We start from the raw sequence: 22,912 nt of genomic DNA, 5'->3' as shown, positions 1-22,912 counted from the left end.
AGGGTAGTGACTCTGGGAAATGTGCAGGTCATAGTGGATGGCTTTGCTGCAATGGGATTCCCTAACTGTGGTGGGGCGTCTGGGTGAGCAGGCTATGGAACTTGGGGAGGAGGGTGGTTGGTTACACAGGGGCTGCAGTGGCAGTTTGTGCCTTTCCTGCACCTCAACTATACGCCAGAGCATATCAGTTTGATCCTCCAGTAGCCTCAGCATTGCATCCTGCCTCCTTTCATCATGCTGCCGCCACCTTTCCTCTTGATCCCGCCACCTCTCCTGTTGCTCCAGCCTCCTGTCCTCACGTTCATTTTGTGCTTTCCTGGACTCTGCCATTGTCTGCCCCCACACATTCTGCTGGGCTCTTTCAATTTGGGTGGACTGCATGAGCTCAGAGAACGTGTCATTGTGAGTGTGGTTTTTTTGCGTTTGTATCTGCACTAGCCTCTGGGACGGAGATGCTAGTTGCAGCATTGAAACATTTGCAGCTGCGGGAGAAAAAAAAGGGAGATTAAAATTGAAAAAGACACATTGGTCATTTAAAAGGAGAGTCTGAAGTTTTTGGGTTAACGTGCAGCACAACCCAACTAACCCCCCCACACACACCCAATTCTCTGGGATGATCACTTCATCCCTCCCCCCACCACGTGGCTAACAGCAGGGATGATTTCTTTTCAGCCACAGGCAAACAGCCCAGCAAGAATGGCCATCTCTGATGTCCCCTGAATAAAATTTCCCTATTTCAACCAGGTGACCATGAATGATATCACTCTCCTGAGGATAACACAGAGAGATAAAGAACGGATGTTGCTTGAATGCCAGCAAACACCGGGACCACACGCTGCCATGCATTCTTATGCAATGATTCCAGACTATGTGCTACTGGCCTGCCATGGTAACATGTCCTACCATGGAGGACGTAATAAGGCTGCCCTCCCCAGAAACCTTTTGCAAAGGCTTTGGGAGTACCTCCAGAACAGCTTCATTGAGATATCCCTGGAGGATTTCCGCCCCATCCCCAGATACATTAACAGACTTTTCCAGTAGCTGTACTGGCCGTGAATGCATCCCAAGTCTTCAGGGCAAATTAATCATTAAACACACTTGCTTTTAAACCGTATATTATATTTACAAAGGTATACTCACCAGAGCTGCCTTCTCCGCCTTCAAGGTCCGGGAGCCCGGGTTGGCAGGGTTGAGAGGGTGATAAACCGGGTTGGCTCCAGGGTGATAAACACTTCCTGGCTGTTGGGGAGAACGGTTTCTCCGCTTGCCTGATGTGAGCTATCTCCCCCTCATCATCATCTTCCTCATCCCCAAAATCCTCATCCCTGTTGCATGAGACTCCCCCCTTGCAGGTGTCCACAGACAGGGGTGGGGCAGTGGTAGGGGCACCTCCTAGAATTGCATGCAGCTCATCATAGAAGCGGCATGTCTTGGGCTCTGACCCTGAGCGGGCGTTTGCCTCTTGCGTTTTTTGGTAGGCTTGCCTAAGATCCTTAAGTTTCACGCGGCACTGCTGCGGGTCCCTGTGATAGCCTCTGTCCTTCATTCCCTTGGAGATTTTTTCAAATATTTTGGCATTTTGTCTTTTGGAACAGAGTTCTGATAGCATGGATGCATCTCCCCATACAGCGATCAGATCCAGTACCTCCCATTCAGTCCATGCTGGAGCTCTTTTGCGATTCTGGGACTCCATGGTCACCTCTGCTGATGAGCTCGCCACACTGGCCAAACAGGAAACGAAATTCAAAAGTTTGCGAGGCTTTTCCTGTCTACCTGGCCAGTGCATCCGAGTTCAGAGTGCTGTCCAGAGCAGTCACAATGGAGCACTGTGGGATAGCTCCTGGAGGCCAACACCGTTGAATTGCGTCCGCACTAACCCAAATTCGACCAGGCGATATCGATTTCAGCGCTAATCCCCTCGTCAGGGAGGAGTACAGAAATTGATTTTAAGAGCCCATTACATCAACAAAAATGGCTTCGTTGTGTGGATGGGTGCAGGATTAAATCAATCTAACGCTGCTAACTTCAACCTAAACTCGTAGTGTAGACCAGGGCTCAGAGACACACAACTTCAGTGGGATTTTGCATGAGACAAGAATGCAAGACTGTGACTCTAAGCTGAAAAGCACTTGGGGATGAAAACATCTGTAAAGTAATAGTATATTCGATGTTCTGATATTTTAAGAACACATACCATACACAACCATCATTAAATGAAACCTTTAGCATCGTGTGGCCTTTTGAACAGAGCACATTTATTTTTCTGGAATTATCTCTCTCCCTTTTAGGCAGTCACAACCCTGAAATTATAAATAAAGTAGCCCATTATTGCTTACCGCTTATTATGGCTTATCAGTTTTGTATTTAGGGAAAATCAATTTTGCCTTTATGTGTACAACTTTTTGTTTCATATTCGAATTTTTAGTGCCCACTAAACTTAATGCAGCACTAAAGACAAAAGTTTATAGGCCTGATTCAGATATCAATTACACCAATTTATCTGTGCAATTCCACTGCCTTTAATTGAGTTGCTCCAATTTACGTGGGTGAGAGACCAGAAACAGGTTCACTGATTGTAAAGAAATAGTAGTAATTGTGCCTCTGGTACACAGGTGTATGTTAAACCTCTACATAAACTTTATTGGAGATTGGGCATTATCCGGAATGTGACAATTGCTGAGTTTATAAGATCATTAGATCAGATAAATCACGGAAGCCATCCATTTTTTCCTGATGGATGGGATATGCTGCCAAAATGACCCTCTAGTTCAGAATAACTACTATGCCTTACTTTGAATCAAGGTAATTTACTCCTGGAAAGATCAAAAAGAAGAGACAGGCTCACAGATTTTTTTTTTAATTGTATGATATAATTAAATAATGCTGCAGAATTGGTTACAATGGAGTTGCCATTTTGAAAACATGGAAATCTAAAGGTTCATAGAATCATAGAATATCAGGGTTGGAAGGGACCTCAGGAGGTCATCTAGTCCAACCCCCTGCTTAAAGCAGAACCAATCCCCAACTAAGGTCTCCTTTCTTAAATATGCTTTTCTTGCTTAACTGGCAAGGTTTAAGACTGTGCCAAGGCTATATATGCTGCAGTGGAAGGAGCTTGATGTAATGTAAAGAAAAAGAGTCAAGAGTGGTGATACAAGAGAGATGAAGCTGCATGGTGCACGTATGCATGTGCACTCACAAGTGAGAGATGAATATCTTCATGGACCCCTGAGTACCTTAGGATAGGTCTCTTGAAATTTTATCTGGAACAAAGCAGAGTGTCATTTTGCCTATTCTGATATGAATTATAGTGCCTGTTTTGGAATTACTTAGCTTAATAGAAATTCTTGACCTGAAGACAATTGTGATTGTCAGAGAAATGTGATACCATTCTGCTGTCACATTTCACAACACCAGTAAAATATAACCAGGAACTCATGTACAAATGTGACCAAAATAAGAACACCTCATGTTTGGGGGAACAACTCAAATACAATGTCATTATATGTGAATTAATTTTGTGTTTCATATTTTAGATAAGAAATTGTTTGGCTGAAGGGCTCAGCACAGCACTGATTTGTGCTGTCCTGAGAAAGGCTCAGGTCTCACAGCAACCTGAGGGTTGCTCCAGGAATTAACAGAAACTAGCTCCATCACAAAAGTGACATGTTTAATTTGGGTAAAGAGTGCACCTATTATACTGCTCTCTTGCATACTCTATTGGCTGACATTGCCACGGCATTAATATAAGGCTTAGTGCAACTTGCATGCTCTCCCATTAGGTAAGTGGTCTAGAATTAGGGTCAAAGGCCTAATGCTGCAAGTCCTTACTCATGAAAGAAGTCCTTACTCACTCACAAGAAGTACCACTGAAGTCAATGGGGAATAGGGCATGAGATAGGGAGGAGGGAGACCTGTGTTCTATGACTCACTGTGCAACATCGAGCAAGCAAGCTAAAGATACAACTGAAAAATAGGGATAATGATATTTACCCTCCTTTTCAAAGTGCTCTGCTTTTCACAGATGAAATGCACTATCTAAATGCTAGTTTGTATTATTATCTGCAGGAGTGATTAGATGACACAGAATCCAATATGATAAATTAAGTGACTACAGATTTGCAGAATGAGGCCCCCAAATCTATTCCCCTTATTCACACAAGTGAGCCCACTGATGTCAGTGTAAATACTCATGCAAGTAAGGTGAACAAGATAGATGAGGTCAGGTTGAAAAGGATAGAGAAATAGAGCACTATTCCATGAAATAAATAAATAATAATACATCTGGGGGATTGGCATTGGTCTATAATTTTGTCCTGATGCCTGTGGCTTTCATGTGGGGAAAGAAAATAATTGCAGAATTAATGCCCCAAAATACAAATATGCATTTATGTGAATCCAAAAATATGAAGGAAGCTGTAAGGTAACTAAACTGTTTGACAAAATACTTGATTTAGTACTGCTTTTTTCTTTTCATTTATGAAACTCCTCCAGATTTGGCTAAGCAATTTTAATATACCCCACTGGGTTTTGTAAATCATGAAATGATGAGGTAAATGTGAAATATGTGATGGTAAGGACATTAAACAGATTACCGCTGAAGAAAAGATTCACCACATATGGCTGATATTTCAGGCTTTGCAGTCTGACTTAAGGAAATCATTAACAGACAGTGGTCTTCCTAGGATACCTCTGATACCTCCAGTGGGACTAGCTGTTACAGAAGCTTTCCTTATAGATCTGTGATTCTTGGGAGCACTGTTTAATTCCCCCCTTCCTCCCACTTCCTCTAACCATTATAGGAATCCCCCGGGACCCTGTGATGTTGTTAAGGAATTCAGTTTCCACCTCACGCCATACCTAATTACTATAATCAGTTATATTTACCATCCCTTGTCATAGAGCAAAAATGAACACAAATCTGTTTCTTCTATTTTATAACTGTTCTTTATGAAAACTGCTCATTTGACATTTTCTTCCTCCTTCTTTACTAGAAGCATTGTGTCATTTTATTGTATTTAACTGAAATATGTTATACCTTCTGTGATAAAGTAATGACAACCAAACCACATATTTTATCAAAATCTGAATTTAATTACACAATCTATCAAGTCTAAGAAGGGATGAACCTTTGCATTTTACCAGGATATCTATGATGAAAATTAAGAAAAGAAAAGAAAAGAAAAGAAAAGAAAAGAAAAGAAAAGAAAAGAAAAGAAAAGAAAAGAAGATCTGTCTGCAGACTCAGAGAAACATTATTATTTAGCATTATCTGACAGAAAATTCTGATAATCTGTCAAATTAAAAAGATGATTTGACGAAATTTATTGAAACAACTTTTTAAGAAGAGACTTACTGCAAACTCTTGTTTGGACAGTAGCCAGCCTCTTTAAATAAAAATGATTGAAGGATAGAAATTTTGTAATCTTTTAAAGCTTTTTTTTTTTCATTGACCTTATATCAGTTCCAACAGAAGATGACCTAACAAAATATGAGGGGAAAGTGCACTGCTATTTTTATTATCACCAACCACTGACATGATCTGTGAAATGACATTGAAAAAGGGTCCTAATCTCACACAGGAACATAGGAATTGTCATATATGATCAAGCAGTGGTCAGTACCGAATGCTTCAGAGGAAGATGAAAGAAACCAGTCGTGGACAATTGTGGAATCACATCCCCATCAAGGAAATTTCATCCTTAACTCCATCAGTTAATTGTTGGCTTATTGTAATTGTAAGGATGTTCCTGGTATCCGTATAAATATCCAGTCTTTTTGGAATTCTTTTAAGCTCTTGGACTCCTGAATCCCATTAGGCTCTTGATATTTTGTGGCAGTGAGTTCCATGGGTTAATTATGGATTGTTTAAAAAATCATTTTCTTTGCTCTTTTTTAAATGTTTCAGTTCCTACAAATGTTCTCCTGTTCTTGTATTATGAGAAAAGTCTAACAAGGAGTATCCAATTTACTTCTCTATATCATTTATTCTATAATAGCCCCTATAATAGCCCCTTTTTTCCACTTCCTTGCTAAACTAAGTGGTTCCAGTTGTTTCAGTGACTCCTAATAGGGAATTTTCTCCATGTCTTTAATAAATGTTGTCACCCATCTCTTAACCCCTTCTATTTCTGCTATAATTTTTTGAGGTAAGGCGACAAGAATTGAACATAGTATTCCAGGTGAGAGTGTGCCACTGATTTATATAACAGTTTTATAATATTTTCAGTATTATTTTTATCCCATTCTTTATGCATTCTGAGATCGTGTTCGCTTTTTTGACCATTATTGTGCACTGAGTAGAGGTTTTCACTTTGGTCTTTGTCTGGAGTCGTTACAGATAATTTAGATCCCAGCAGTAGTTATTATCCCACCTGTGTGAATTACCTTCCATGCATCAACTAAGATTTCCACCTGCTATTGTGATGCCTATTCACCTATCTTTATCAGGTCCCTGTGATGTCTTCTCCAGTATAGACTAACCTAAATTTGTGTAATCTATAACTATTGCTATCTCAACGTTCCATCCCCTTTCAATATTAGTAATAAATATATTGTTTATGGTATAAATCAGCATAGTTCCATTGCAGTGAATGGATTTACCCTAATGATTTAAACCAGCTGAGAATCTGGCCCTTTGCTTTCAGTTTCTTAGCCAGTTTATGATCTATGAAAAAACTTTACCTTTCCCCCCGAATAGCTTCTTGTGAGGGACTTTAACAAAAGCTTTGTGAAAGTCCAAATAAATTATATTCACTGGTTCTCCTTTATCTCTTCTATCAATCTATAATAGATTTAGGAGTAATGGGAGTTACCTGTGGAAGTTCCCAGGTATAGAATTGAGATTAATAGAATCCCAGGAAAGCTGACTTCTTGAACGTGTGAAATTCATTACAGCACGTTGATGAGTTTTGCCTCCCAAGTATCGCAGGATTTACCTCTATTGGGTAAACCAAAGAACTACAGAGCCACTGGTATCTTTCTTTCTCTCTTCTCACCACAAGGTTCATGGACCAGATGCCTCCTAGATCCAAGTAGAGAGAGGACACGCCCTTTTGCACACAAATGTTTTCCCCATGCTGTGCATTTTATCTTCTCTGTTTCCCTAAGTGGAGGGTTCTTGGGAGTTCATCTGCACAATAGTTATTCCCTGGGAAGAACTGGAGTTTAACGAGCAGTTTCACTGGTCCCACATTGGTTTTCAGAGCCTGTGTGACAAAGGGCACAGGGACAATGGATGCTCCATCTGATGGGGGGATTATGCCTACCTTACAGTGGCCACAAGTTTGGGAATGGGCAGTAAGACCCTTTATATCTGAGGCCTCCTCCTGGCTTCTCCAGCTCAGTGGCTGTTTTCCTTTGGACTATGCTTCTTAGAATCATAGAATCATAGAATATCAGGGTTGGAAGGGACCCCAGAAGGTCATCTAGTCCAACCCCCTGCTCAAAGCAGGACCAATTCCCAGTTAAATCATCCCAGCCAGGGCTTTGTCAAGCCTGACCTTAAAAACCTCTAAGGAAGGAGATTCTACCACCTCCCTAGGTAACGCATTCCAGTGTTTCACCACCCTCTTAGTGAAAAAGTTTTTCCTAATATCCAATCTAAACCTCCCCCATTGCAACTTGAGACCATTACTCCTCGTTCTGTCATCTGCTACCATTGAGAACAGTCTAGAGCCATCCTCTTTGGAACCCCCTTTCAGGTAGTTGAAAGCAGCTATCAAATCCCCCCTCATTCTTCTCTTCTGCAGACTAAACAATCCCAGCTCCCTCAGCCTCTCTTCATAAGTCATGTGCTCTAGACCCCTAATCATTTTTGTTGCCCTTCGCTGGACTCTCTCCAATTTATCCACATCCTTCTTGTAGTGTGGGGCCCAAAACTGGACACAGTACTCCAGATGAGGCCTCACCAGTGTCGAATAGAGGGGAACGATCACATCCCTCCATCTGCTCGCTATGCCCCTACTTATACATCCCAAAATGCCATTGGCCTTCTTGGCAACAAGGGCACACTGTTGACTCATATCCAGCTTCTCGTCCACTGTCACCCCTAGGTCCTTTTCCGCAGAACTGCTGCCTAGCCATTCGGTCCCTAGTCTGTAGCGGTGCATTGGATTCTTCCATCCTAAGTGCAGGACCCTGCACTTATCCTTATTGAACCTCATCAGATTTCTTTTGGCCCAATCCTCCAATTTGTCTAGGTCCTTCTGTATCCTATCCCTCCCCTCCAGCGTATCTACCACTCCTCCCAGTTTAGTATCATCTGCAAATTTGCTGAGAGTGCAATCCACACCATCCTCCAGATCATTTATGAAGATATTGAACAAAACCGGCCCCAGGACCGACCCCTGGGGCACTCCACTTGACACCGGCTGCCAACTAGACATGGAGCCATTGATCACTACCCGTTGAGCCCGACAATCTAGCCAGCTTTCTACCCACCTTATAGTGCATTCATCTAGCCCATACTTCCTTAACTTGCTGACAAGAATACTGTGGGAGACCGTGTCAAAAGCTTTGCTAAAGTCAAGAAACAATACATCCACTGCTTTCCCTTCATCCACAGAACCAGTAATCTCATCATAAAAGGCGATTAGATTAGTCAGGCATGACCTTCCCTTGGTGAATCCATGCTGACTGTTCCTGATCACTTTCCTCTCATGTAAGTGCTTCAGGATTGATTCTTTGAGGACCTGCTCCATGATTTTTCCAGGGACTGAGGTGAGGCTGACTGGCCTGTAGTTCCCAGGATCCTCCTTCTTCCCTTTTTTAAAGATTGGCACTACATTAGCCTTTTTCCAGTCATCCGGGACTTCCCCCGTTCGCCACGAGTTTTCAAAGATAATGGCCAAGGGCTCTGCAATCACAGCCGCCAATTCCTTCAGCACTCTCGGATGTAACTCGTCCGGCCCCATGGACTTGTGCACGTCCAGCTTTTCTAAATAGTCCCTAACCACCTCTATCTCCACAGAGGGCTGGCCATCTCTTCCCCATTCTGTGATGCCCAGCGCAGCAGTCTGGGAGCTGACCTTGTTAGTGAAAACAGAGGCAAAAAAAGCATTGAGTACATTAGCTTTTTCCACATCCTCTGTCACTAGGTTGCCTCCCTCATTCAGTAAGGGGCCCACACTTTCCTTGGCTTTCTTCTTGTTGCCAACATACCTGAAGAAACCCTTCTTGTTACTCTTGACATCTCTTGCTAGCTGCAGCTCCAGGTGCGATTTGGCCCTCCTTATATCTTTCCTACATGCCCGAGCAATATTTTTATACTCTTCCCTGGTCATATGTCCAACCTTCCACTTCTTGTAAGCTTCTTTTTTATGTTTAAGATCCGCTAGGATTTCACCATTAAGCCAAGCTGGTCGCTTGCCATGTTTACTATTCTTTCGACTCATCGGGATGGTTTGTCCCTGTAACCTCAACAGGGATTCCTTGAAATACAGCCAGCTCTCCTGGACTCCCTTCCCCTTCATGTTAGTCCCCCAGGGGATCCTGGCCATCTGTTCCCTGAGGGAGCCGAAGTCTGCTTTCCTGAAGTCCAGGGTCTGTATCCTGCTGCTTACCTTTCTTCCCTGCGTCAGGATCCTGAACTCAACCAACTCATGGTCACTGCCTCCCAGATTCCCATCCACTTTTGCTTCCCCCACTAATTCTACCCGGTTTGTGAGCAGCAGGTCAAGAAAAGCGCCCCCCCTAGTTGGCTCCCCTAGCACTTGCGCCAGGAAATTGTCCCCTATGCTTTCCAAAAACTTCCTGGATTGTCTATGCACCGCTGTATTGCTCTCCCAGCAGATATCAGGAAGATTAAAGTCACCCATGAGAATCAGGGCATGCGATCTAGTAGCTTCCGTGAGTTGCCGGAAGAAAGCCTCATCCACCTCATCCCCCTGGTCCGGTGGTCTATAGCAGACTCCCACCACTACATCACTCTTGTTGCACACACTTCTAAACTTAATCCAGAGACACTCAGGTTTTACCACAGTTTCGTACCGGAGCTCTGAGCAGTCATACTGCTCCCTTACATACAGTGCTACTCCCCCACCTTTTCTGCCCTGCCTGTCCTTCCTGAACAGTTTATAACCATCCATGACTGTACTCCAGTCATGTGAGTTATCCCACCAAGTCTCTGTTATTCCAATCACGTCATAGTTCCTTGACATCACCAGGACCTCCAGTTCTCCCTGCTTGTTTCCAAGGCTTTGTGCATTTGTATATAAGCACTTGAGATAACCTGTTGATCGCCCCTCATTCCCAGTATGAGGCAGGAGCCCTCCCCTCACAGACATTCCTGCCTGTGCTTCCTCCCGGTATCCCGCTTTCCCACTTACCTCAGGGCTTTGGTCTCCTTCCCCTGGTGAACCTAGTTTAAAGCCCTCCTCACTAGGTTAGCCAGCCTGCTGGCAAAGATGCTCTTCCCTCTCTTCGTAAGATGGAGCCCGTCTCTGCCCAGCACTCCTCCTTCATGGAACACCATCCCATGGTCAAAGAATCCAAAGCCTTCTCTCCGACACCACCTGCGTAGCCATTCGTTGACTTCCACGATTCGACGGTCCCTACCCAGGCCTTTTCCTTCCACGGGGAGGATGGACGAGAACACCACTTGCGCCTCCAACTCCTTTATCCTTCTTCCCAGAGCCACGTAGTCCGCAGTGATCCACTCAAGGTCATTCTTGGCAGTATCATTGGTGCCCACGTGGAGAAGCAGGAAGGGGTAGCGATCCGAGGGCTTGATGAGTCTCGGCAGTCTCTCCGTCACATCGCGTCACATCTTCTGGGGCCTTGCTCCCCACAAGCAATGGGGTGCTACTCCTCTAAGTTTGTGAGTTCAGCCAGCAATTGTAACAGCTGGTTCTTCAGCATCCACTGTGTACACCACTGGGTTTGATTCATCAAGAAGTCTGTCTGTAGAAATGTTAAAGCCCTTGAATCACTACTGTCTTAAAGCAGCAAAGGAGAGGATAAGGAGAAAGATGAGGTGGATATGTTCTCCCAGCCACATAGGGAAACTGTCTCAGAGGGAAAGGGAAATGGGGAGAAGGAAGGTAAGCTATGTGTGTCCCACTGGCCAAAGAAAAAGTAGTGGGACCTCCCTCACATCTCACTTTGGATAGATTGGACACCCTCGCAGGCCTATGCTGTCTTGACATGGAGAACGTTCTGAAGCTCCATGAGCTGATGGTAATAGCTCAAGGTGTAAATAAGATTATCCTGCAATCATTGAGTAGGCATCCACATTTCATGTCATCATCTCATGTCGGGCATTTTGAACCTGGGTGGAGGCAGTCACAACAGGTAGCAAAATATGTTTCCAACTCATTAGACTACCCAAGGAAATGAAGGATGAATTGCAAGATTGGGAATGGTTCTGAAGGAGATGAATGATCTTTCCTGGCAATCAGAATGGATCCTAGCAACAGACCTCCAAGTCTATTCAGATGTGATGGTGGGATTTTGGATTGGGAGTATATTTCCAAGGACAGTGGTGTGCAGAGTAATGGCCACTGCATGGGCTGCTTTGGGATTGCTATAGGATATCACCCATTAAGGATTTTTTTCTAGTCCTAATGAAGTTATGATGTAGAGGAAGAAATGTTTAGACAAGCAGTTCCTACTCTGGCCTGACAGTCAATCAGTGGTCCATATTAACAGCCTGGCCAGAAAATCTCCTAAAATTATGCAGCTTGTGTGCTATGATGTCTAACTCTAAACATTTACCTTAGAGTCAGTCGCATCCCAGGAATAGATATCAAATTGCTAATGCTCTGCCTCATTTCCAGGTGGAGAGGGTCTGAGCATCTAGATGAAATCTAGCCATGATGGCCCCATTCCTGGCTCCTAAATGCTTTCGGTTTGGCAGAAAGATTGATAACCCCTAAGATCTTGAGAGAGGCCCTAGGACAACATCAGATTTTCAGGATTCTTAGCCTTCGTGGATAAAGCAGGGTGAAACCACATTACTACGTGGCTCATACCCAAGTTCTCAGTTGCATTAGTCCAGAAGGGCATGTCTAAACCACACTGGGATTTCATCTTATGCCAGCATAGCTGGTTTTTCTAACTCATAGAGGTGATCTTGGGTGTGCAGGTTCCTACAGGGCTTGGCTTGATCATTACCCCAACAGGATCTCTATCATGCAGTCACTATTCAGGTCCTATCTGCTCCAGTGGTATGGAAACGGATCTTTCTGGGAGTGTTTTTGGCAGCTTTTTCTTGTGCTACCTGTGTTGGAGAGATTGTAGTGGTGTCAGACCTAGAGGTGTTAGAGAGGGCATTCGCAGGGGGTGCTTCACGCTACAGCAGACGGGGACTGTGTTTCAGCTATGCTTTTCTAAGATGGTTAAGGTGGGCTAGAGATCCATGATGGTTGTCTGGAAATGCAAGTTTGACCATTCCAGGCTCTGCTGGCATATCACTTATCTCATCCTGCAGTACCAGGCCCCTCTCTGTCTCCTCTGGGACAACAACTTTGTGCCTAGATACCAACCTGCCCATATCTAATGTACTGGTTATTGCAGAAAAGACTTTGGATCTGTGGGACTTTGACTCTGTGCTCTCGGAGGCCCAGAGTCAGTTTCTGACACATCCTGATAATTAACTTGGGAGAGAATGATGTGGTTTGGGGGACAGGGGATAATCAACTCGTGAAAAGGGAGTTTTGATGGCATGCTCAGAAGTTTTCTCAGTCCCAATAAATAAGGTCAGAAAACCTTCTGAGGGGCAAACCATGAGCCAGAAAAGGGGCAAACAAAGGTAGCAAAATTTAGTAAGGAAGTGGGGAGAGGTGTCATTCATCAGGCATATAGGAACATAATGTATAGGTTCCTGAATTTAATTTAGGAGAATGGAATGCACGCATGCAGTGCAGTTCTAGGCATTTTTTTATTGCTCATCGAAAGATGAATGGATCTATTCTTCATCAGAGGGAGCATCCTAGTGAGCTTCTGGATCAGGAGTTAAATGAAGTACAGGTGCATTAGCAGGGCCCAAAGTCACCCCAGTCCCAGCCACAGGACTGGGAGTTGGCGAGCAAAATCAGTACAACCAGTGAGAGTTGGGATGGGGGAAGCTATGGATTTAATTTGGAGCACAGATTGAAGTACCCTTCATTATAGCTCAGATGTTTAACTCAAAAAAAAGGCCAAGTCTGGTGCCAAATCTCACTGGCTGGGAGGTGACTAAAGAGGCCTTAAGCACTGAATAAGTTAGCTGCTGGATACTTTTGCAGGAAAAGGAGGGTTACATCTCTTCTATAATGCATTTTGTTGTATTAATGTATACATTATTTTTGTTTCTATACTTTATTCTGTTACATGTCTTTCCCATTTTTCCAATGTTTGCTTTTATTTTGTTATGCCTGTAAAGAAATAGAGTTCAAATTTATATATGTTTACATGTGTGTTCACATCCTCCTCTATAAATATCAGCATAAACACACATACACTATGTGTGTGTGCATGCACATATGTATTTTATTAAATATAATATTTATTTTACAGTGTATTTTGGGAAGAATGTATATGATCACTTCAAAGCATGTTTTTTTGACTTCTAGTAAACATATAGTGAGAGAATGATAGCCTAGTGTGAAGTGTTAGCTGCCCTGTTTAGTTATCTACAAATTCTGATTGATTATTGTAAAATTGCTAGGAGGCACAATAAGAGAAAGAACAACATTCTGGCAAAATGGAAGGTATCTAAGGCCACGTCTACATTACCCGCCGGATTGGGGGGTAGTGATCGAGCTATCCGGGATCGATTTATCGCATCTAGTGTAGACGCGATAAATCGATCCCCGATTGCTCTGCCGTCAACTCCGGAACTCCACCAGGTCGAGAGGTGGAAGCGGAGTCGACGGGGGAGCGGCAGCTGTCGATCCCGCACCACAAGGACTCAAAGTAAGTGATTCTAAGTCGATCTAAGATATGTCGACTTCAGTTACACTATTCTTGTAGCTGAAGTTGCATATCTTAGATCGATCCCCCCCCCTTAGTGTAGACCAGGCCTTTGATACTACACAGGCAATGAAATTAAAACAAACATGTCTGCAAGCACAGGTTCCTTTTTTAGACTAAAACATTATAACTCTGAATATAATCTTCCTTTTGTAAAGTAATAGAAGGAGAATGAGTTTCAACGTAGCAGCCGTGTTAGTCTGTATCCGCAAAAAGAACAGGGGTACTTGTGGCGGAAACTGGAAGAAAGATGTTTCTAAATATTTTAGAGAAAAAGAGATCCACTGTATATTTTAAAATAACAGATTTATTAATTAACCTGCTACTCTGGTTTATTCTTAATTAAGCAATACAGAAGCAAGAAGAGCGGGTAAATCTGTGTTTAAATATTTTGGTGAGAGGTGCTTTATAAAATTAGATAGAAAAATCTCAAAAAACAGAAACTGCAGAAACCCATATCTTTGGGCACTGAAATGAAAGTTAATGCCCCATAATGCAGGAATCTATTACAATTTGTCCACCCACCAAACATCTGATATATTAGCTAGTTCACTGGGTAGTCAGGATGGTTAAGTGTTCCTGTCAATCCTTAAAGTACTAATAACAGCAACACTTCTGAAACGGATATAGCAGGAGATATAACAGTGTTTGCCAACCTGCAATATCTGACACCTTTAAGACTTCACTTCTAGAAATACTGCTTTCAGGAGAGCTGGAGTGATATCTCTCAAAATGGCACCACTTACATATTTGGAGAAAAATCAATCTTGCACACTTCTGAACTATTCCATGTTTGGAGGTATCCACACTCTTCTGAGCTGGTTTGATGTATCTCAAACTGAGATATCAATGCAAGTATATGAAGAAACTATGCCATTCTGAAGAAAGGCATAGCAAAAGCTCAGCATTAGATGAAATAACATGAGAAAAATCAAAAGTAAAGTATGGAAAGTTGATTAGAACGGGGAAAAAAGAAAACAACTTTTGAAGATGATGTTATTGTATGAAGAAGGGCAATATGATGCTAGTGATAAAAACTCAAGGAAAATTAAAGCTTTACAATGGTTGTGCATGAGACAAGCAATAAAACAAGCAAGGAAATTCTGAGCTATATTTGAAAGAGTAGCTTTAATCGACCTCAACCATAGCTACTGTGGGGACAGCAAATATAAACAGAAATACAACAAATAATATTTTATCATTTTACAGAAATTTTCTAGAAGCCCTGTCTCCACACAACAATCTAGGTAAGATTTTTAATGAAAAGGAAAGTGTCCTCATTTTAGCACTCACCATTGTTGGTACTGCAGCACATAGAGGTGACTCTCAGAATATCTTACATTCCACTAGGAAAACTGGCCATTATCTTTTGCACAAAAGTCTAGGTATGTTCTAAATTTATGGAAAGTTAAAAAAATGTAACTGAAGTCTTGGGCATGGTCTGGATGTATTGCTTCAGCATGGTCATTTCCTTATTTTTAAACGGGCACATTAGAGTATTCTGTATATTAACGTGCCAGTACTACAGCTCTTATATTGCATGTTTTCATTTCTGTAAAATGGAGCTGTCAGTATGTTAATGTTTGTTTCTTTCCTTAGGGTTTGGGATATTGCTCTAAAGTCAGACTTTTTCCATACCAGTGGATAGCTACTTTAGAGCTTCAAAAGACTGCAACCAGTGTAAAGGAAAATAATGCCATATTTCAGGCCTCATCTACACAAGCATCCCTTTCCCCTGCCCTCTCCAAAAGCCCTGTTTCCCCTTCTCATTAAATTAAAGTCCCACTCCATTTCCCTTTATTCCAGCCTCCACTGACCCCCCAAACCTATTAAAGCTAAAAGGCTTTGGGGGAAATCATGTGCATGCACATGCGTGTGCACACACAGACACACACACACACACACACACACACACACACACAGAGTATGCTTTTCTCTATAATATAGCATCACTATTCTGAAGTTTGCATGTCATATGTTCCCTTGTGCTTCTTTATGGAAGTGTTTTGCATTTCAGATGTAAAACTAGCCTTGTGTGCTGTCAAATGCAACTAATCTCTCATTTTAAATTGAATACCAAGAATTGCTAGTTCGTTGAACATATTGGCACACAGACCTTGGGCATTCATGGCTATCTGGACCCACCTTTTGTATAGATTTTCGACACCATTTTTGTTTTAAATATGAGCATTTTCCCAGATTTGATCCACAAGAGACTGTTCACCTGTGCAATTTTCTATTCCTGAGGTATAAAACTGAGAGGATCCTCTCAAATGCAAAGGAAAAAAAAGTTGATTCAAGTATAACAAATTCATTCTTAGCACAAGGAATGCAATTGATATACTCTGTAATTAAAATATAAATCCATGAAGAAGGGAACAGTCTTTTTTTCTTTATTTTAAAAGATAAAAAAGTCTACCATTTATTTGTATCTAAAAAGATTAACTAGTAAATATGCTCACCAGACTAGCTTTCATTTTCATCTCTGGCTTGCTGCCTTTGATTTACTAATACAAACATTCACAAAAATTGTCAACAAATAACATGCAGATTTGCAAATTACCACTAATGGCTCAACAGTTATTTTAAATAAGAAACATGTTGTATATCTGAAGAACTGATGCCTTTAAAAACAAATAATATTAATGGCAGACATTCTTCTTCAAGGCACAGGATTTGAATACTAAATTCAGGCCAGATCCTGGAAACCCTTTCTTCTTGTGAGTGGCTCTATTGATGTCAATGGGGCCACTCATGTGAGTAAAGCTTTTGTAGGATCGAATCCATATATTGTATTTAACTAAATGCACTTTAAATTGATTGTGTATGCAGCTAAGAACTGATGTATTTTCTTCTCTTTCTAGATCTGTTGTAATACTTCTGTTGATTTCGTAAGTTTCAAAGCACTATAAAAGCCCGATGTTATTAAAAGACCACAGACAACATTTTCTTCAATACAAATTTTCCCATAAGTCATTTTTTGGGGGTCTTATCATGTTGCTTTTGTCAAAGCCTTTTCTATGTCTAAGTACAATGATCCAATAAAGAATATAACAAATTTTAAAAGGAACTTGGCTATTTTGTGTCTTGACATCTACATTTCTCCATTTTCACTTATGTTTTTAAATTTGACAAAAGATAGGAAATGCCATCATCACAAACTGCAAGATGTTCATGACTCTTTGACTACCCAATTAACTACTAGAGCATCTTGAAGGAGTCGATATTTTATGAGTACAGAAGCAAAGCAAAGCACATTTCCAAATACTTCCCCACCCCCTCTTCAACAAATGTTTGTTTACTTTCTTACCTGCTGGGTAACGTTCTATAACTGGCCAGCTGTCCACCTGTAATGTGGCATTGCCGCCACTTCTTGTAAAACGTACTACATGGTATTTTCCATCATTAATGATTGCGTTGATCTCTTCGATAGAGATGTCATCAGTTCCAACATTAAACTTAACTCCAATTTTTCCCTGGTGCTGTTTAAAAAAAAAAAGGAAGAGGAGGAGGAAAAAGAAGAAGTACTAATTAAGAGTTGTTTTAGTGAGAATTAGAGATTGTGTTGTACTGGGAAAGATTCCTAACAACAGCTTCTCTCCTTAGATTTAACTTCTGAAGGCTTGCATGTGGTAGTAACAAACTCCTGACAGTTCATTGAGTCTGGGACATCTCTTTCAGGGATAATTGATATTCCACATCAGTTACTTTCACCAACTGAGTTTGCTCCTTTTCCCAAAGGGTCTCACCAAGAAAAAAATTAAAAAGCTCAAGTAAATTTCTTCCCTACAGTCCCCTATCTTCTTCATGAATACCAAATAGCTTTCTTTATTTAACAGGGTTTAAAAATAGAAAAGTCAGCACTCGCTCCTCTTTCATCAGCAAGAAGAATAAGGATTTCTTTCAGCTTGAAAAACTGGGATCCATTTTCACAATCCCTTTCTCACAAACCTATCCTATAGTCACAAAAACAGTCCTGAGGAAGTCAATTGGATTAGTCTAATGAACATGGATGACTGATGTGAGTAAGGGTTTTCAGAATTAGACCCATAGAGGGATGGAGTTTATTTGTAATGCAAGAGAAGTGTCTGTCACTTTAAATACACATAGGCTCAGATTCTGCAATCAGATCCACACAAATGCAGAATCAGGGCCACAGTTATTTCGGTGATAGTTGAGGGAACTCCACATTTCACAGGAATAAATCTAATACCTTGCATTTCCTTTCACAGGCAAAAACCTTGGGGGGAGGGAACTTTCAGAAGAATTGTCAGGAAAATCTAGAAATATTTAAAATTTCTTAGCCTCATCTTCTGGGTTAGAAATATTCTAAGCTCATATTGTTTTTATAAATTCTGCAAAACAAAAACTGGTGATGATATCACTAGACATATACTACTGATTTACTCATGTACAGGATTATACCTTCTGTGAGATGGGTAAATGGTTCAATACTATAATATATTCTAATAATTAAGAAGACATCTGTAATGGGGTATTCATAGCTTAATGAAGTACTTCAGTGTGCTCATTAAAAACAGTGACTAAAGAAGTTATAGGTTTTTTTCTACAAAAGTCAGGAGATATACTTCATTTGTGAATAATGACTGTTATTAAACTGAGGTGAAAAGGAAATATTGCACAGTGTGGTATCAGAGACATATGTAGAGTTAATAATAATTCTATAAATGGTTTCATAGCCTATGAAAATGACTTTTTATCTCAAAAGTTATTTTTAATTTTTGTTTATTAGATTTACTCCAAGAAACTCACTTCACAGCCCGTATCTCTAACTCCTTCACCCTCTTGAGCTTTCCAAAAAGAGGCTCTGTCCTTCCAATGCAGCTTTGATCTCTGCCCTCTCTGTCCATTACTCCCCCAGACCCACAGGCTGCAGAAGTGATGTCAGATAACTCCTCTGACCCTCATCTTTTGAAGTCCAGTCCTTTCTGGCTCCACTCCTTCCCCAACTGCTGACAGCTCCTGTCCCTCTGCCTGGCTCTTTCTTGCTCTCCTATCAGTTTTCTACTCTCAACTGAAGTAACTTCAATTTTCCATGTTTCTGCCCCAGTCTCTTCCCACAGATTAACTATCTCAGCTCCTCCAGATGCACTGCTGATGCCTTTAGAGAATGCCCCATAATTCCTCAATGACTTCCTCTAGGTTATGTTTCTATTCTCTCGTCTCTCAGCTCTGCTCTCTTCTTTTCAAAGCAACTTTAAGTTGAAGGGGCCCTTCTCCAAACTTACTCCTTTTAGTCTGCTGCCTCACTGATCAGTCTCTCCTCCTCCACCTGCTCTAGCCTTGACTGTACTCCTCTTGTTCTTTTCTTATCCTGCTGACCATTCCTTCAGTGTTTCTTTGGCGGCTTACCTTCCTACTCCTCCCCTTTCCACTGCCTTTTGGTGTCCCTCAGGCTTTGGTCTTGTGCCCTAATTTATCTTTTTTCCCTTGTGACAGTTACAGAGAACTAGTCATCTTCCAGTCATGCAGGAGACTACCAAATCCAAAAAACAACTGTCATGCCACCATATATCCAAGTGCCAGAGCTGAATTGGCTGAGAAAACGTGTAAGATTTCCACCATTTCCTACCATTAAAGCAGTAATTTGTGTGCTTCATGTGTCTTATTCATCCACTTATCCTGCTACTGATATTCAACAGAAATATAATATTGCCATAATTCTGTAGCAATCACCACTTTCACTAGCGGTATGTCTACACTATGAAATAAGGTCGAATTTATAGAAGTCGTTTTTTTAGAAATCGTTTTTATATATTCGAGTGTGTGTGTCCCCACAGAAAATGCTCTAAGTGCATTAACTTGGCAGAGTGCTTCCACAGTACCAAGGCAAGTGTCGACTTCCAGAGTGTTGCACTGTGGGTAGCTATCCCACAGTTCCCGCAGTCTCCGGAAATGAGATTCAAAAGTTTGCGGTTCTTTTCCTGTCTACGTGGCCAGTGCAACTGAGTTGAGACTGCTGTCCAGAGCGGTCACAATGGAGCACTCTGGGATAGCTCCCGGAGGCCAATACCATCGAATTGTGTCCACAGTACCCCAAATTTGACCCGGCAAGGCCAATTTAAGCCCTAATCCACTTGTCAGGGCTGGAGTAAGGAAATCGATTTTAAGAGCCCTATAAGTCGAAAAAAAGGGCTTCATCGTGTGGATGGGTGCAGGTTTACATCGATTTAACGCTGCTAAATTCGACCTAAAGTCCTAGTGTAGACCAGGGCTAGGTGACGGAATACAGAACTTTTTAATGCATATGACTACATGGTATATGTATTTTTTTCAAAGAGTCTTTTTGAGAAATCAAAGGCTTTGAGGTTCATGAAGCAGACTCCATTTTTATGGTGAATCATAATTACAGTACTCATATACCCTATTTCCTCTATTTGCTTTCTCTATACTTTCTCTATATTTATAAACAGAAATGACAAACAAATTACCTTTAAGTGGGACAAGTATAAGCATGGGGCATTTAGCATGTGCAGTGCCTTTTCCAAACTAAGTTACTGGTTACTGTGATGTCATTTTAAATAGGTCACAGCACAATTTCCATATATTAACACACCAAACAATTTTTTTATAAACTCAAAAGACAGAACCTTTGGCCATATACATATCTATATATGAAAAAAATGTGTTTGCCCATTTTACATCCATATGAATGTTGATAGTATACACAGCATGTCAGCTGAGTACACAACATCCATCAATATGGAACATTCATCTCAAACTTCATGATCAGGCATATGGTTTATTATTGTTGATTAGAACCCGATATAGCTTTCAATTTATGCTGTCATCAAGACAAAGTCATCCCATCTCTAACATAGTAACATGGTACAGAAAGGCATTAAAAACTTGATATCAAAGGGAACTATTTCATGGACTTTGAAGCTCTATTATTAGCGGAAGTTATGAGACTAAAACACAATGTAACTCTCTGGAAATGTGGGGGAAATGTTTAGAGCTGGTTGGGAATTTGTTGACTAATTGTTTTTTCTTCCAAAAAAGCTGATTCATCAAAACTGAAATGGTTCACTAAACAAGGCTGGAGTGTTCAATGAATTCCCCAACTCAAAAAAGTCAAAAGAGAAAATTTCAGAATTGTCAGAACATTTGTTTGGACGACTTTGAAGCATAATATTCCATTTTTCCAGTTTGAAATGAACTTTCATTTGGAATTTCAAGCTAATTAGACTGAAAGGTTAAAAAAGAAAACATTTAAACCAGAACTATTTTTTTCAAAATTATAAAATGAAATGTTTTGACCTGAAATGAAAAAAAAAATCAGTTTCTTGGTTTGTGAATATTTTAGAAATTTTGACTTTTTATCCCAGTGCAAGACAGGAAAAAATACTGAACTCAAAAATATTCACAGGATGAGAAAAACATTTCCTACGCCACTCTAGTAATGGTATGGTTTTGCTGCCTAGTATTCCCTTATTGTTATACCTAGATTTAAAATTGAATTTTAATCATTATGTCACACACGTTGTCCTGGGAATTAAATAGATTCTTTCTTCTATGTTTTTATTATTTATGATTTGTACCACTATACCACCTAGGAATCCTAATCATGGACCAGGACCTCATAGTGCTTGGCGCTGTACAAACACAGAACAAAACTACAATCCCTGCCCTAAGGCATTTACAATCTAAGCACTGGTCTACACTAGATAATTAGGTCAGTTTAACTGTGTCAGTGAATGGTTTGAGAAACTACCTACACCAACAGCAGAACCCCTCCCAGCTGCTTAGGTAGCGTCAACACTGAAGCTCTACAGCTGTGCTGCTGTTACTTTCTTTACTATGAATCCACAATGGTGTAAAACAGATATGAAAATGGAGGCAGGGTGAGAAATTCCTTTTCAGATACAATGCTGATGAGCCCTATAGGATTGCCTTTCAATTATTAAGTATGTGAGTAAATCAATATTCGTGTTGAATGATTATCCTTTCTACTGATATTGCCAGAGAGCCAGGAGGACTAATTAAAGGATGAAGCTCACCTGTACAGGAACAGGCAGAGCTTGTATAAAGCCAAATAGCTGAGACTGGGGGAGGGGCTGCAATGCTGAGGTCTGCAGTCACTCTCTCTGAGGCTAGAGAGAAAAGGGAGTTTGACCTAGAGAGAAGGAAACACCTGGAGGAGGGTGGAGAAGAAGCCTGATAGAGGCAATGTAGGAAGCAGTCCAGGAAACAGCAGCAAGGTGTGGGACAGCGTGGACCTTAATCACTGGTTGCAGGGTCCCTGGGCTGGAACCTGGAGAAAAGGGAGGCCCTGGTTCCCCTACCAGCCGCTCAGGAAGTGGCACGATTGATGGGGAGTGAATGGGAAGACTGCCTGGGACAACTGGTACAGAGAGACTTTGGTACACAAACCCCTGGAAGAGGAAAACTAGAGTGACCTGGACAGAGGGCTGAGCCAAGAAGAGGGAGTAGTCGAGTCCCAAGAGAGGGAGAGAGTGTGAGAGAGAGACAGAGTGAACATTTGCAGAAAGGGGAATCATACTGGCAGAGCTAATTCCCCCGCTCCAGCCACAAGGAGGAGGAGCTCCAGCAGGGAAAGCACCCCATGAAAGGAAGAACTGGATGATTTAGAGCAGTGGGTTTTCAAATTTTTTAGGCTGTGTACTCCCTTCCAAATTATATAGTCTACTGCGTACCCCATCTGAGATAGGGTTATGATATACCTATGGTTAGATTGCCAAGTCTTACTACACAAGTGCATTGTCTGCCATTACAAGATTTTTCTGCGCATCCCTCCTGAAGAGAGCTCGCATCCCTCCTGATGAGAGATTGCATAACCTTAGGGGTAGGCCAGTTTGAAAACCACTGATTTAGAGGATTAGTAATGGTAGTAATTAGTAATCTGATGTTGAGCAAATTCATCAGACCTCCATAGTTAAAGATGAAGCTAGTTGCCATGCTATAAATCAAATTTTCA

At 41.4% G+C, this 22,912-nt stretch overlaps 1 protein-coding gene across 26 annotated transcripts in view; it reads right to left on the bottom strand.

Moving 5' to 3' along the window:
* Nucleotides 1-22,912, bottom strand: part of NRXN1 (neurexin 1) — a 1,220,951-nt gene that overhangs the window by 172,236 nt on the left and 1,025,803 nt on the right. For all 26 annotated transcript variants that reach the window (XM_074949414.1, XM_074949409.1, XM_074949411.1 and 23 more), the window contains one exon: nt 17,264-17,435. In XM_074949414.1, coding sequence (XP_074805515.1) covers nt 17,264-17,435 — 172 coding nt within the window. The remainder of the gene's footprint in view (nt 1-17,263; nt 17,436-22,912) is intronic.

Source organism: Natator depressus, chromosome 3 (genome assembly GCF_965152275.1).
Source record: "Natator depressus isolate rNatDep1 chromosome 3, rNatDep2.hap1, whole genome shotgun sequence".
In the NCBI taxonomy this organism is placed as follows: domain Eukaryota; kingdom Metazoa; phylum Chordata; order Testudines; family Cheloniidae; genus Natator; species Natator depressus.
This window is presented reverse-complemented; position numbering and strand designations above follow the sequence as displayed.